The 16,442-nt window shown below is 37.3% G+C and overlaps 1 protein-coding gene across 2 annotated transcripts in view; it reads left to right on the plus strand.

The window, feature by feature from the left end:
* nek7 (NIMA-related kinase 7) overlaps nucleotides 1-16,442 on the plus strand; it is an 80,267-nt gene that overhangs the window by 25,008 nt on the left and 38,817 nt on the right. For both annotated transcript variants that reach the window (XM_048182907.1, XM_048182906.1), the window contains exons 3-4: nucleotides 9,660-9,797; nucleotides 15,268-15,330. In XM_048182907.1, the coding sequence (XP_048038864.1) occupies nucleotides 9,660-9,797; nucleotides 15,268-15,330 (201 nt within the window). The remainder of the gene's footprint in view (nucleotides 1-9,659; nucleotides 9,798-15,267; nucleotides 15,331-16,442) is intronic.

The following is a 16,442-nucleotide window of genomic DNA, read 5'->3' on the forward strand; positions in this document are numbered from 1 at the left end:
GAGGTGTTGGAAATCTGCTGCTTTTAGCAGTCTTTTGCTCTCTCACTTCCTCGTTCTCTCTCTTAATCTCTCTTTTGTCGTACTTCCTTTTCACACCCCCAGACTAATTCTCTCCAATCGCCTAACTCCATTATTGTTGTCTTGAGTTACATTCAAATTAGAGGTTGAATGTTTGTACGCTGATTAATGGCTGCCGATACAAGCTTTTTGAACATCGGATATCGGCCCTCGTTTATTTATTTTCATTTTTTTTATTTTTCATGGGCATTTGGGCAGCATCGTTCTTGTGCGTGTAAATCAGTCTTCATTAAAGGGATAGTTCACCCAAAAATGAAAATTATGTATTATATAGTGTATATGTCTAACTTCTTTCAGACGAACACAATCAGAGATATATAATCCAAGCATTATAATGGTAGTGAAGGGATGGTGTTTTGAAGCCAAAAATAAATGCATCTATCCAATCTAAATATAATCCATATGGCTCCAGGGGTTAATAAAGGCCTTCTAAAGTGAAGCGATTTTTTTATTTTTTATTTTTTGTTTTTTATCCACATTTAAAACTTATGTAAATGGCTTCCGACAGACGACCGTACACATACTGTACAAGTAGACTAGCACCAAATGAGTAATGTATGACGCAGGATGTAGGAGTATCGTAAGCTTCGACCCTATTAAACAAATAGGGCTGTGCAACAAACTGAAGCTCTTCTTCTGTTATATCAAAATCCTCCAACATTTCTATTTAAAATTTCTTGTTTTAGACTTCTAATTCGTGACCGGTGTCTTGTTTTGCTCTATACTATGCGCTTCTGTGTTCGTCATCGCGTCACGTCAGCGTTCACTTCTCCACCACAAATCCATGTGTACGGCCGTCTGCCAGAAGCTAGTTATTTTACTTTATAAAGTTTTAAATATGAATATTTTTCTTACAAATCCCAATGCTTTGTTTAAGAAGGCCTTCATTAACCCCCTGGAGCCGTATGGATTATTTTTTTATGGATAGATGCGTTTATTTTAGGCTTCAAAACACCTTTATAAAGATTTATTCTTATTATTATAAAGCCAGGATATTTTTAAATATATCTCTGATTGTGTTCGTCTGAAAGAAGATAATCATATACACCTAGGATGGCTTGAGGGTGAGTAAATCATGGGATAATTCACTTTTGGGTGAACTATCCCTTTAAACACTTTAGATGGATCATGTTTTAAAAGTGAAACAAGCCTTGTCACATACATTGTGTTTTTCATCTGGTGAAAATAAAACATTTTATTTGGTCAATGTAAAATCATCTTCATCTTGTGAATGCTTACATCTGGGCCTAAGTGATTTAGGAAAACATCAGACAGCATTAAAATATTACTGTTGGTAATTTACTGTTCATACTTGTTTATTACTGTAATAAGATGATTGACAAAATGTATTTTGGGTTTCTCTTTTCTGGGGAGAATTTAAAAAAAGAAGTCCTCTGTTTTTTCAGGCTTGTTATTGTTAAAAGTCCCTCTTAATGCAAAAATTAAGACAAATTCTTCTTTTTAACCTGTCATTGAGTAAGTGCTAGACTTACCTTGAGCTTTGCTTTCAAACTAACATCAAATGTCTTGTATACTTTAATTTATATTTGTACTAGAAGTAGGGCTGCACGATATATCGCATGAGATTGTCACGCGCATTTCGTCAGTAAAGCCGGTTCCCTGATTACCGCTAAATCGCCATCACCTGCTTTCAAATGGAGCGGCATTTAATAAACAGATAACTAGAAGTCAGATATTGAATTTTGCCCAGTGCTTATAGCTAAGATAAGGGAAAAGCTGAATCCAGAAGTTTTTAAAATAGATATATTGAATGTGTATGAATTTCTTTAGTTGGATGGGACAGCCCAGGCATAGAGACTATAGGAGTCCAAAATGTATTAAATAAGTTTATAAATACTGGTTCTTGGTTATTTTGGGGATTTTTGGTTGTAAGTTGCTTCTGGGATTTGGGCTCCTGTACTCTTCCAAATATACTTATTTTAAAAGCTATTGGCCGATAAATTAGAATTTGGCTTTTTTAACCTTTTGAGTGGTACGGTCCCACATATGGGATTTAGAACATTCAGTGACATCACATAACTGCCGGATTCAAACTGTGCTTTCGTGCTTTGGCAGCGAGATGGACGTGCTCAGCGCTTGTCATATATCACAACTATGCAGTGTTTTCAGCCACATAATGTTTTTTTTTTTTATGGTTTTAGACCTTTAAATACACATAAGCACCAGTAAAACAATACTTTTAGAGTTTGTAAAATACACACTGATGTCAGACATAGGTGGAAGCAGCAATAACAATCCATTCAAATGTAATTTGCTGACGTTTATTCTGGGCCTAAGTAACTATAAAGTTTACTCTATTCTTCTTCCAGTTCACCAGCCACTTACTGCATGTATTTCGGGATAAACTGATGAATTAATGTGCTGTATATCCGACTGACAGGACTGCAGCGCAAACTAAGATGGCGGCGCCTGTCTCGCAATAACAATCCATTCAAATGTAATTTGCTGACGTTTATTCTGGGCCTAAGTAACTATAAAGTTTACTCTGTTCTTCTTCCAGTTCACCAGCCACTTACTGCATGTATTTCGGGATAAACTGATGAATTAATGTGCTGTATATCCGACTGACAGGACTGCAGCGCAAACTAAGATGGCGGCGCCTGTCTTGCGCTATAGATCAAGTTAAAGATTATTTATTAAGGTTTTAAAACAACAAAATGCACTCGCACATATTTGAGAATAGGAATATCAGATAGTTGATGACATGGTAAGCAAGTTAATGAATATTTTAAATAAAAAAGGAAAAGCAAAATAGCGATACTAGTGTTACGTGACAAGCATGACGCATCACCATGGAAACAATTAGGGCAAACGTTCTAAAATAACGGTTGCCTTAAAAAAACTCACTCTGGGGTCAGCTAGAATATTTTAAACTCACAATTGAAAGGATTAACCTTAGTTATTGCACAAAATCCAATATCACTTGAAATTCCTTGACTGGTCATATCGATTGGTCTTATTTTACAACATGTTGTCGAGTACAGCTGTGGGTGAAATCTTCAGGCCTGCTGTTATCAATATTCATTTAAGATATTTGACATTAAATTAAAGGCAACACTCAAGGTAAGTCTGGCAATGGGTTACACCATGACAGCTTAAAAGAATGACTTTTACAAGACTCGCAACAAGCATTTAAGTTCAACTCGTATTCCCTTGGAAAAAAAAGCAACCAAAAATGCTGAATTGTGAATGCAATCACGCATATGATATCATATCTTAAAGTCCCCAAGGTTTGATGGATATGCATAGGAGATGCCGGATGAGTCGGTAAGGCTTGCATATTTGATGGCGCATTTGCTCTGAGAGCGAGTGGGAGGGCGAGATCTTCAGATCCGATTTTAATCGTCACGGCGGATTTTTCGGCGAAGCAAAATCCCCTTGTAAAGCAAGGGCTTTAAATACTGGAGCAGATTGAAGAGGAGCGAGGCGAAGGAGGTATAAATATTGCATGGGCCGGGCCTGGAGAGAGACGTTGATGAAAAGGATGCGAACAGGATCTCCTGCCTTGTTCCCCCCACCACGAAGATCCCCCCCCTCCAGCACCCACCAACCAACCAACCAACACTACCACCACTAAGCCCGTCTTGCTACTCTACCACCTCTTCAGCGCTTCGGTTGTCCTTTCCTTGGCAGCCGCTGGCAGTGTTGTGCTGTCAGCTCACACCTAGTCTCCACAGTGCTGCCGCCCCATCCTCCGTCATTCTCCTCCTCCTCCTATCTCACATCCCCTGTCATACGGCTGCATGTCTGCATTTCTCTTTTTACACTTGTGTCACCAGTGGCCAACCCTCCATCGTTTGCTGTTGCTCCTGTGATGTGTTGTCCCTTTGAGTCATTTACCCAGCATGCTCTGCTGCATCTTCTGTCCCCTCTGACCTTTTTTTTTATTATTTAAAGGGATAGTGCACCCAAAAATGTAAATTCTGTCATGAATTAATCACCCTCATGTCGTTCCAATCCGGTAAGACTTTTGTTCATCTTCAGAACACAAATGATCTTTTTAATGAAATCTGAGAGTTCTCTGTCCCTCCATTGACAGCTATGCAACTGACACTGTGACGCCTCAAAAAGTTCATAAAGAGTTTGTAAAATGAATCCATAAGAATTGAGTAGTTTAGTCCAAATTTTCTGAAGAGTCTTGGGGCCCAATCATACACCCGGTGCAAAGCGGCGCCAGGTACTACACAAGTGTTTTTTGCTAGTTTCAGCCCGATGCAGTTATCATTTTTACGTCCTGCGCCACGTTGTTTAAATAGCAAATGTATTTGCGGCCATTTTTGCGCCCAAGGGCACGCTGGTCCGAAAACAAGGTGTGTTCGGGGGCATTACTATTTTGAGGCAAATGAAATAGACTGCGTCACTGAGCAACTGAAACCTGGTATACAGTCAATGGTGCAGTATATTTTTTTTGTTTGTTGTTGTTATTTAAGAAGCGTGTTAGTATTGTGCGCCTATATGCAGGTGCACAACGCACGTACAATCTGTTTATTACATACGCAGGGATGCACAGCAGCACAAAAACATGCAAAATATTAAAAATAAAAGGATTACAATGTAAAAGATTATTATTGTGTGCATAGTTAAAAATGCTTTTGTGAAATCCGTTTTTTCCCGTAGATGGTCTGTTCGCACTTTAACCTCGCGCACGAGCAGATCTGTTTCCTCGCTAGAGAAGTGTTCAGTTTTTCCTCTTGCAAATTCCGCCACGTAAATAGCGAATCCGCCATGGCATGAGTGCAACTGGCTTTTAAAGGGAGTGGGAGATGAGAGACTGATTGGTTTATTGCATGTTACACCCAGAACACACCCATGACTCATTAAGAGAATAGGGACAACCCTTTTAGACCATGTGCCAGGTGCCGACCATTTTTCCTGTCTTTAAACTAGCAAAAGTGGATTTGGACACACCCTAAGCACACTTGTACCATGCACTTTAAACCATGTGCTTTGATTGTTAAAATAGGGCCCTCAGTCACTTTATATGATGAACAAATTGAATTTAGGCTTTTATCCACATACATTCATCAACTCATACATCAGTTGTGGTAAACGGAAGCTCAAGCATGTTTGCTTGATGTGCGAGAACCAATGAGGTTCATTCTTGTGTGTTACGCAGCACGTTTGAGCTTCTGCCAAGAACCAATGAGGTTCATTCTCGTGTGTTACACAACTTGTTTGAGCTTCTGCAAGAACCAGTGAGGTTCATTCTCATGTTATGCAGCATGTTTGAGCTTCTGCAAGAAGTTTGTTCAAACCGGCTCGGTTGAGCTTCTGTTTATGTTCGCTGATCAATGTTTATATGTGAATAAAAGCCCAAATTCAATCTGTTCATTATATAAAGCAATCGAGTCTCTTCAGAAAATTTGGACTAAACCGCTCAATTCATATGGATTAGTTTTACGATCCCTTTATGAAAAAGCATCAAAGTTTCAGTTGTGTAGCTGTCAATGGAGGGACAGAAAGCTCCCAGATTTCATCTAAAAGATTGTGTTCTGAAGGTGAACGAAAGTCTTACAGGTTTGGAACAGAATTTTAATTTTTGGGTGAACTAACCCTTTAACCGAAATGATGGATCAAGACTAAAGGTCATTCACATCAATAACGATAACTATTTTAGTATCCACACCAATGCACAATAACATTCTTTTTGTTATAAGTGTGCTATCGTTTTGTCATCTGCCTCTTTACATGCTTAAACTTTTTAAAGCAAGATTAATTCTGATTGGCTGTTTTTATTGTTCATCATCTGGAAAAAAAAAATTGTTCTGAAAATCATACCAGCTATATCACTTCTCTGTGTCGTTATTGTAATAGTTGTGGGATGTACAACTAAAGTATTGAACTTCACTGAATTTCCCTGTTCTTGTTTCCTTATTCTCAGACAATTCTATTCTCATAAAATTAGAAACCTTTTTTTTTTTTTTTTTTTTTTTTAAATAAACTTTATAGTTATTATTGGTATAATCATCGTCCTTGGAGTGAGAGGTGTGATCACACTTACTGTTGCTCAGCTAAATTTTGTAAGCGTAATCCAGTCATTTCAATAGGAATCAGCGAATTTGAGTTTTATGTGAGAACGGAAAAGTTCCCCATGCAGATTTTGCTCATGTTCAAGTTGGTCACATGACAGAAAGCTGTTTTGAGCATTATGTTGTATACATCGCTACGCTATTGATAATAGACTGGATTTTTTTTTTTCCTGCAATTTTTCGCTGACATCTTAATAGAAAGCTTTGCATAAAAGTTGTTCAGCATCCCAATGCAAGGCATTCTTGGCCCCTTTCCTCCCACCTCTGTGTGTTATTTTTGTTTTCTCCACTTCCTGCAGAGCGGCAACGAGCCCTTTGAGCTCTCGCCCCTCCTGCAAGCTGCAATCTGTACGAACCGCGTCACGCCGCTGCCGAGTGACCCCGGCGGTCGTGGAGATCCTCGGCTGCTGCGGTTCATCTCGTGTCAGCTCAGTGCTCTAAATTGTGTGACAGCGCAAAGCCACGGATGAGACAAGCTGTCAGTCAGGGCGCCCCTGCTGCCCTTTGAAGGCAAGGCCAGGGGGCAGAAAGGTGCCGCAAATGGCCTGTGAAGTTTACATACACTGCCCACTGCTAAACAGATTACCTCTAATGAAGTGTCTGGAGCTCAGGCCGCGTCAGGCCTAATCCTGGCTGGCAGTGCGTCCCTTCGGCTGCCAAAAAAGCCGCCACCCTCTGGCCTCCTCCCGCCGCTATGCCGGCCTCCCCGGCGCTGGGAGGTGCCCGTCGTTAATCAGGCCGGACAGTGCGCGAGCTGACATGCAAATGTAGGTCATTGCATATGTAAATGTGTGATTAGCAAGCCGCATGCCAGAACACATTAGCTCGACTTTGCTCTCAGCATGCGCTTGTCATGCCGCTTTAGAGGCTCATGCTAACATTTGTCAAGCGACCATGTGGGGAGTGAAAGCAATGCCGTGCCCCTCTGCGGACCATCCGCTGCTGACCAAATCAACACGATACATATGTATCGTCTATGGGTCAGTGACGTATGAGAGTGTCTACAATTAAGAAAAGAAAAAATCTTTTAAAAATCTACATTAAAACACAGATGCCAAGTTGTGTACTCTGTGTACTCATGTTGGTTTCATATGGTTTTGAAGATTAGCATACTATTTAAAAAAAATATATATAAATTTAATGGCTCTAAAACTTCATGTGGTGTAACTATTAAGTTAAAAAATGTATACAAGTTTTTTTTTTTTTTTTTTTTTTTTTTTTTAATTTAAGGTAAACAATTATAGATAGTTTTTTTTTTTTTTTTTTTTTTTTTTTTTTCAAATCAAGACAAGGACAGTATAACAGTGGGCAACTGAATAGCACAACATAGTTTGAAGTCAAGGGTTTAAAGTTTGTCGACTTCAGAATATCTGACAGCTGGATTTAATTTCTGCAAGGTCTGTGAAATTAAAAGTTTATTAGATATTCAAAAGAGCTCTTTAAATGATAAAAATGTGAATTTGCTGAATGCTGATAGTAAATGAGAAGGTATTATAGTGTTTGCCTTTGTTACTAATAATATAAAAGCAAACGCTATAATATTTTTTTCTGTACAGTTTAATTTATTTGTTTAACAGTTCTGTCTAGTAACATATTAGACAAAACTGTTGAACAGTGACCATGACCATTGAAGAAGGTGAATGGGAACGCTGTGTGCTCAGGTGCTGCCGTTCTCAGAGCCATCAAAATAAAAGCCCTGCTTCCGACGCATTGGCCAATCAGAAACTTATCGTTCAGTATTTAAAAAATGCCAAATATCGGCTGTGGCGATATATCAATCGACCACTTGTTATTTCCTTTTTTTTTTTTTTTTTTTTTTTTTTTTTTTTTAAATGAATTTTTCTGCATGTTTTCAAGCAGATATTGAAATGTATTAATTATATTTTAAATTAATTTAATAATTTAACTAATCAGTGTTATTTTACCATTATTTATATGGTATATCATATTTTGAATGACTGTTTTATATTTTCTGTTGGTTTTAGTCATTTTTATGTGCGTTTTTCATTTTATCATTTGTCTTTTATATTTCTATTTAGCATTATTTTCATTTTATTTTTAGTACTTTAACTTAAACTTATTTTATTTCAGTTAGAGCACCCTGTGTTGTTTCCCCTCAGTTTGAATAACCTAGAAAAACATGCATTTTCTAACTTGCTATTGTTTAAATAACCATTTTTTTTCCATTAACCTCTCTGGATTTGACACAAAATAACTAAATGTTGCCAAGAAACCTGGTGTCTTATATATATATATATATATATATTAGCTTGATATTGTTACATTTAGTCAGATCCAGCTTTCTCTCCTCGCTGCGGTGGCAGAAAGAGAGCGCTTCTTCTGCTGCACCAGATGTGTCCCTGGAAGAAGGGGCTGAGAGCGTGTTGTCACATGGAAAAACAAGCTACCTCAGTGTGTTAATTGGATGGGGCAATTCTTTGGCTCACACCTTTTTTTTCCCTTAAAGCTGTCAAGTTAGAAAACAATGAAATTCTTAAATTGGTCGCCCCTTGATCTACATCCACCCCTCCGGCATCTAGTCAAGTTGCAGTGCTTCCTCCAACTCATTTATTTCAGTTCAACCATATATATATATCAGACAGTTTTACACAATAATGTTGATGGATTTGACAGATCGTCCAAGTATTCTTGTATTGTAAGAAAGGCACTGATGCCGTTCACATTGAGCTGTCATTTGTTGCTATGACTGAATATCTTAATGGATAAACATTTCAGGGAGTTGTGTGAAGCTTAAGCTTGCTTGGAACCGCAATATGAAAATGCATGCCATGACTATAAATAAAAGAGATTTCGTTTGTTTACAAGACTACAATTGTGTCATCCTTCCCCTCCCTTTGCCATCTTCACAATATAATTTGCCTTCAAGGCCGTCTTATGGCCATCTTTGGCCAGTTCGGCATGACACGACATTGCGTTCCACTATCTGTCACCTCCAGTTGCCAAGAACGTTTGCAGGATTAAAGTTTACACTCGAAAAGCCTCTAAAGGTCAGAGTGTTAATTAAATAATTAATTTATTTGCTCACGCCATCTCCGAGGGGCTGATTCTGGGTTTTGTTTAGATTTTTAATTTTAGAGCACAAGTGTCAAGGCGCCGCACGAATTCTTGGGAAGAGCACTCGGGGCAGTTTGTCACTAACTGGTCCAGCATAAGTCACTTCAGAAGTAGGGATGTCACCACTCGCCTGATTTGTCCAGACAGTATACGGCAAAGATTCATTCGCCGCTTTGGATTCAATGTGGATGGTTAATGTTGATTCGTTCCCACACTCTCTTGTCCTGACATATCGCCCTAATGACACCTATCCCCAATGCCCCCGAGTGTTTTCTTCCATCTCTTGGCATATAAACAAAAACAATCATGGAGTTTGGCTAGCAATGGCCGATCTGTGGGGACATGTTTGTTTTGTCATTTTAAATTTAAGACAAATGGAAAAGCTCAAAACGAAAGCTGTCTGATGTGCATTTTGCTTTCTTGAAATGTACTTATTGTTTTGTACTTTATTTCCAGAAAATCCAACAGGATATGGGCTATAACAATTTAGCCAATTTTGCCATTGAAAAGAAGATCGGAAGGGGGCAATTCAGCGAGGTTTATCGAGCTACGTACATACTAGACCATACTCCAGTAGCTTTGAAAAAAGTGCAGGTAAGAACTTTTCTTTGTTATTTAATGTCTTTATTCCCAAAAAAGGTTTATTTAACAATATTTCTGCACTGAGGTTTTTAGTGTGTTTTTTACGTCAGTAAATTATAGGTCTTGCGTTATAGCTAAATATATTAGGTATTTTTAGCAATAAATCAATGCAAATTAATCTGTTAAAATTAGTGCTCTCAATCGATTAAAATATTAACTAATTAATCACACATTTTTCTGTAATTAATCGTGATTAATAGCACCTAACATTAAAGGGTTAGTTCACCCAAAAATGAAAATTGTGTCATTTATTACTCACCCTCATGTCGTTCCACACCCGTAACACCTCTGTTAATCATCAGAACACAAATTAAGATATTTTTGATAAAATCCGATGGCTCAGATAGGCCTCTATTGACAGCAAGATAATTAACACTTTCAGATATGCAAAAAGGTCCTAAAAACATATTTAAAACAATTCATGTGAGTACAGTGGTTCAACCTTAATATTATAAATGGACGAGAATACTTTTTGTGCCCCCAAAAACAAAATAAGGACTTTTCAACAATATATAGTGTTTCGAAAAGTCATGTGAACTATTGAAATTGCAAAACACTTATGACGTAACAAAGCTTCAATCTCCAAATGAATGTAGAAACAACATAAAGACAGTATATTTTAAATATTTGATCTAACGGGTAGGAAATATCCAGAATCAAAGCAGTTATCAGACACTTCAGTCTTCACTGCATTATTTAGATTAAAATATAATACATTTTTATTAAAGCTACAAAAGTTATTGAATTAAGAACAGTGAGTGATTTTCCTTTTCTTTTGTTCTTTGATTAACATTAATGGCAGACTGCAGCAGGTTTATTAGGCTTCTGTCACTTTAAGATCTGACGCACATGACACGAATCTGCATCCTGTTTTCTCAACTCTTTGTGTTCATTTAAGACTTTATTTAACTTAAAGGTCCCGTTTTTCGTGGTTTTTTTGAAGCTTTGATTGTGTTTATAGTGTGCAATATAACGTGTTCATGTTTCGCGTGTAAAAAAACACAGTATTTTTCACATAATTTACTTATCTGTATACCGCTGTTTCCACTGTCATAAAAACGGGCTGATGACTTCCTTGTTCTATGAAGTCCCTCCTTCAGAAATACGTAACGAGTTCTGATTGTGCCAGCGGTTCCTGTGTTGTGATTCGACAGCAGCTTAGCGCTCCTTGCCCGGAAAGGTCACGCCTCTTACCATAACATGGAGATGCACGCGCTCAGTGTTATTGTAAACATGTCTTTAATTTTACCCTATCAATTTGAGCCGGAATCAGACCCGGTGATTGGACTGCGGGATGAAAATAACAGCGTTTCGACGACATGGCGACAAACACACTCTACAAACGCAACTCTTGTGTATTCCTGTGGGCGGAGGTTAGTCAAAAAACTGTTTTAGTGACGTCATTAAAGAAGGAAGTAGAGGATGTAGTCCAAACTGGCCGTTCGATGTAGGCGACTTCTGTTAAATAAAATATCTCACTTGGCATTGAACTTTGAGCTTTAAAATTTTACAGATTTTATTTATACTCTAACAACAACATTACACACTAACTAAAGTTTGAAACATGGGATCACGAAGAACGGGACCTTTAAGACTGTGCTTAAGAGGATACTCAAAAACATGGGCATTTTGGCATACTTTTGTGTGTTTTGTCCATTCAAGTGTGAAAGAGAGCTCAATAGGGTTTTTCACACTGCGCTTAACCCAGGTTTATCGACATTCTAAACACCGCTTTTAACCCCGGAGGTTAACACCACTTTTGCGGTGTTAACCCCCTCATTGCGGTGCCAAACTTGTGTGGTGTTAGAATGTTACAGCTAGACACTTAGCAACAGACAACCAATTGCATACTCATTTGCCTACTTTGGGCAGTCACAAAAACACTGCACATTGTATATAAACAGTAAATTCACGATTGAGTAGAAAAATGTCAAATGCTGACAGAAAATGTGACAATTTGAGTGAGGAAGAGAACGTTTCATTCTTACCTTTTATAGTCCAAAATGTCCATTCAGAATAAACTCGATAGTACAGTTGGCAATATGAGGATGCGCAGTGCTGGAGCTACGTAAACAGGTCGCGTGCTGTATTTATCCAAACACTGACACTGACACCACAAATTAACCCAGGATTCCAACCCAGGATTCCATTTACTGGGGTTTAGAATGACCCAGGGTTAACTGTTTTAAGTGTCAAAAGCCCTAATGCTGAAGGTGTTCTATGCTACCTGCTCAAGTTTTGCTACCTCCCATTAAAACAGTAGTTAGCACAATTCGACAGCGAAAAATGCTACCTATCAAATTGTTACCATCATCAAATTCATGTGGTTTGAAGCTTTATTAATGTCCATACCCTAAACCTTCCCTTAAAGTCCCGTTCTTCGTGATCCCATGTTTCAAACTTTAGTTAGTGTGTAATGTTGTTGTTAGAGTATAAATAAAATCTGTAAAATTTTAAAGCTCAAAGTTCAATGCCAAGCGAGATATTTTATTTAACAGAAGTCGCCTACATCGAACGGCCAGTTTGGACTACATCCCTCTACTTCCTTCTTTAATGACGTCACTAAAACAGTTTTTTGACTAACCTCCGCCCACAGGAATACACAAGAGTTGCGTTTGTAGAGTGTGTTTGTCGCCATGTCGTCGAAACGCTGTTATTTTCATCCCGCAGTCCAATCACCGGGTCTGATTCCGGCTCAAATTGATAGGGTAAAATTAAAGACATGTTTACAATAACACTGAGCGCGTGCATCTCCACGTTATGGTAAGAGGCGTGACCTTTCCGGGCAAGGTTCGCTAAGCTGCTGTCGAACCGCTGGCACAATCAGAACTCGTTACGTATTTCTGAAGGAGGGACTTCATAGAACAAGGAAGTCATCAGCCCGTTTTTATGACAGTGGAAACAGCGGTATACAGATAAGTAAATTATGTGAAAAATACTGTGTTTTTTTACATGCGAAACATGAACACATGTTATATTGCACACTATAAACACAATCAAAGCTTCAAAAAACCACAAAAAACGGGACCTTTAAAACAATGCAAATATTTAGTTGGTAGCACAATCTAATAGGTAGCATTATTCATCAGAACACCGGCACGCTGTCTGAAGCGGCTTTCTGTGTGCCAGTACAGCACTGCATTCTCTTTTGTGTCTTGTTGCGCTTGAATGGTTTAAAAGCATTTGCATAATAAGAGCATGATAATAATGTAATGCTAGCTGAGGGATACTGAAAAAAAAAAAATTGTAATGTTAAACTGAAAAAATGAATTTTATGCATAAACGCGTTATTTTTGATAGCACTAATTAAATATTAGGTATGTCGTCCAGTCATAGTAAATGATGAAGCATGAATCTGAACCTTCCAGAGTTTATTGTTGTCCTTGTGTCTTGATGAGATGTGTTCATCTGAAAGGAAATGTAAATACTTTAAACACTTTTTTACAATGCATCATTCCAAGTTAAACAACTTTAATCCAAAGTTATTGGCTTAGAGAAGTTTTTTTTTTTTTTTTTTTTTTTTTTTTGGAACATTAAGTTGTTTTGCATAAAAAAACAAATATTATGAGATAAAAACGATATTGTGTTGAACAATTGGAAAGCACCAAAACACCCCTTACGTAAAAACAGCTTTCAGTACAGTTGCTCACATTTCATTTGAACAATCTGATTGGCTCTTACACTTATAACCACAATTGAATAGGTTTCTTTTCTTGCCATAAACATATTCACAGACAGAGCCAGCACAAAGCACTGTTTCCTGCGGATGTGCAAAGCAGACGTGCTGGAAGAAATAATTGGCAAGCTCTAGATTAAAAAATAAGCAGTGCCTGGATACCATCGCTTCTGCTTTCCTAACGCACACATAGCACCTCCACCACAGTGGTCGTCTCCGTCACTACCGCTGATTTTATTAACACTAATGATGAGCCGAGAAAGAATTGGTATTTTTGTATATGCCATTATAAAATGATGGGTAGTAACACTCCTAACTCAGCGAATATATCCCATAATGCAGTTCATCCACGTAATACTGCCACTTGTGTACTTACAGTAGATGAAACCGGACTTGAAAGTTCAAGCTTCCTTTAAAACACAATGTAACATTACTTACATATTGCAATGCAAATCACCGTGATTTTTGTGTGTGGTTCAGAGCTGTCAGGGTGGAAGTCCACTATGGGCAACATTTCCACCTTTTTTGATTAGGATAATGAATATATGTGATGTTTCCTGATGCAAATATTGTGCAACCCTGATTGCATGAATGAAGAATGTAATACTTGCTTTAGGACTAGTTTTTACTCTCTTTAGGTTTAAAAGTTTTGGGTTGATTTCAGACTTTGGCCTTGAGATGTTAACATTTCTGTTTGCTGTTTATACTGTGTGCTTTATCATAATCAGGACAGACATGATCAAAACAGTGTTTTAACAGATACATCTAACATACTGTCAGGATTATCGGCTTTTGATTTTGCTAAACAAGATTGTTTGTGCTGTTTGTGCTGTTTTGTAGTCAGCCGGTTATTACCACAAAATAAATTTAGTTATTGGGACATAAACATGAAGAGTTTTTTAATAAACAGAATGTTAAATGTATTTATGAATTAATAGTAATTAATTAATTAAAAATATGAATTAATACTACTTAATACAAATAAAGATAAATAAATACTTTAATTAGTGGTAAATATAAATTAAGAGAATTAAATACGAATGAATAAAAAATGTTAGTTAATACTAATAAATAAATTAATTAATACAAATCAAGAAATAAAATCTAAATGGATACATTTATTTTAGTGATAAGAAAATAAATAAAGATAAATTAAAAGATAAATAATTTAATACAGGTAAATATGTAAATTGAAAAATATAGTAATTAATAATTATATTTAATTAACAGATGAAAACATTCATTAGTAATGAATTAGTAATGATTTAAAAGTTAACTAAAAGATCATGAAAAAAAATCAAATAAATAAATAATGATTTGAGTTACAAAATTTAAATGGTTGAGTTTTAAAATTTGAAGGCATTTGACAGCCATGAAACAAGCACAATTAAACTGTTTAGCGGTTAATATACAATAGTATTTGACTGCCAAGTGCTGTGACTCACCAATCAAAATCAAGTATTTCAAAGAAACGTAAAAAAAAATGAACACCTATCTTCTCGACAGTTCTCCGGACCCATAAGTACAGGTGAATATATGAAAACGGGTATACTTGAGGCAGGAGGGGTGTAGATGTGGTGAGGCAGAAGTTTGGGGGTCTTGGGTTTCAGTGTGACGTACCCCCTCCTTCTTGCCCTACTACCCTGTACCAGTAACATTTTTTACTTTTTTTTTTTTTTCTCTTCCATCTTTATGCCGTAACTCTTTCTCCTTCCTCTTTCTCTCTCCCTTTTGATCTTTTGATAGATATTCGACTTGATGGATGCCAAAGCCCGGCAAGATTGCATCAAAGAAATAGATCTCCTGAAGGTAAGAAACCAGAGAAAAGAGAGACCGACACCATGTGCCGCTATTAGGATCTCTAAAGGTGCCTCTGCCGAGACCCGATACCAGAGAAACACGGAAAGAGAGACAGAGATTCAGAGACAGAAAACAATTGATCTGGATTAGACCTTCAGCTCTTTCTATCTGTCTCTCGCTCTTCCTCATTCTCCTCTCTCCTTCTGTTAGGCAAGTGCAGATAACGGTCCTCTTTGTGTCGTTCCTCCAGGCCAAGATTGACTTGAGTTTTTTTTTTTTTCTTTGCAATGCCACAAAATACAGTTTTTATCTGTATTTTTCTGGCTAGAAATGTTTCACTTTATTTTAAGATTTTGCATGCCCTTGCAACCTTTTAATTGGCCGCAAAGACATGAATATGATAAAATTTATGTGGTATTTAATTTAAATTACATTACACTATATACAAAAATAAAAAAATTAAATAAATTTATTTAAATTTTTGTGTATATATATATGTATTTATTAATCACAGTTACATTGAGGATGAAGATAACACTGCAACATTAAGGAAATTTAGCACATTCTACCATGAATCTTTTGATGTTTCTTAATCTCTTTTTTTCTTTTGTAAATCATTTGTCGTTCTTCAAACCACCTTAAACAGGCTACGGCTGGCGGTAGCATAAGCGCTAACGAAAGTTAATGACAAGACCAATAAAAGCTGACGTCTAGCTGATCTGAGGTGTCTGGCTTCTCTCTGCTCTGTTGTGTTTTTGTAGCAGTTGTCGGATAAGCCTTCCCTTAACACACTCACACACACACACACACACACACACATACACACAGATTTCTCTCTGTGTTGTCATGTTAATTGCTTCAGCTCCGATTGCCGTCCATTGCCGAGCCAGTTTTCGATCTCCATCTCTAGGCATCCTTCTTGAAACAGCATAATTGCTTCCTTTTTTGCACTTCTATTTTTTTTATATTCTTGCTCTTTTGTATATACAGTAATAATCAGACAAAATGGCTGTTCACAATTATGGAGATCTCCTGCAACACAGTGACCTGAAGTCATTCTTTTTTCTATGAGAGTTGCTGAATTTTGGCCACATGGATGACTGTTATGTGGGAATCCGACA

Source organism: Megalobrama amblycephala, linkage group LG2 (genome assembly GCF_018812025.1).
Source record: "Megalobrama amblycephala isolate DHTTF-2021 linkage group LG2, ASM1881202v1, whole genome shotgun sequence".
NCBI classification, from domain to species: Eukaryota; Metazoa; Chordata; class Actinopteri; order Cypriniformes; family Xenocyprididae; genus Megalobrama; species Megalobrama amblycephala.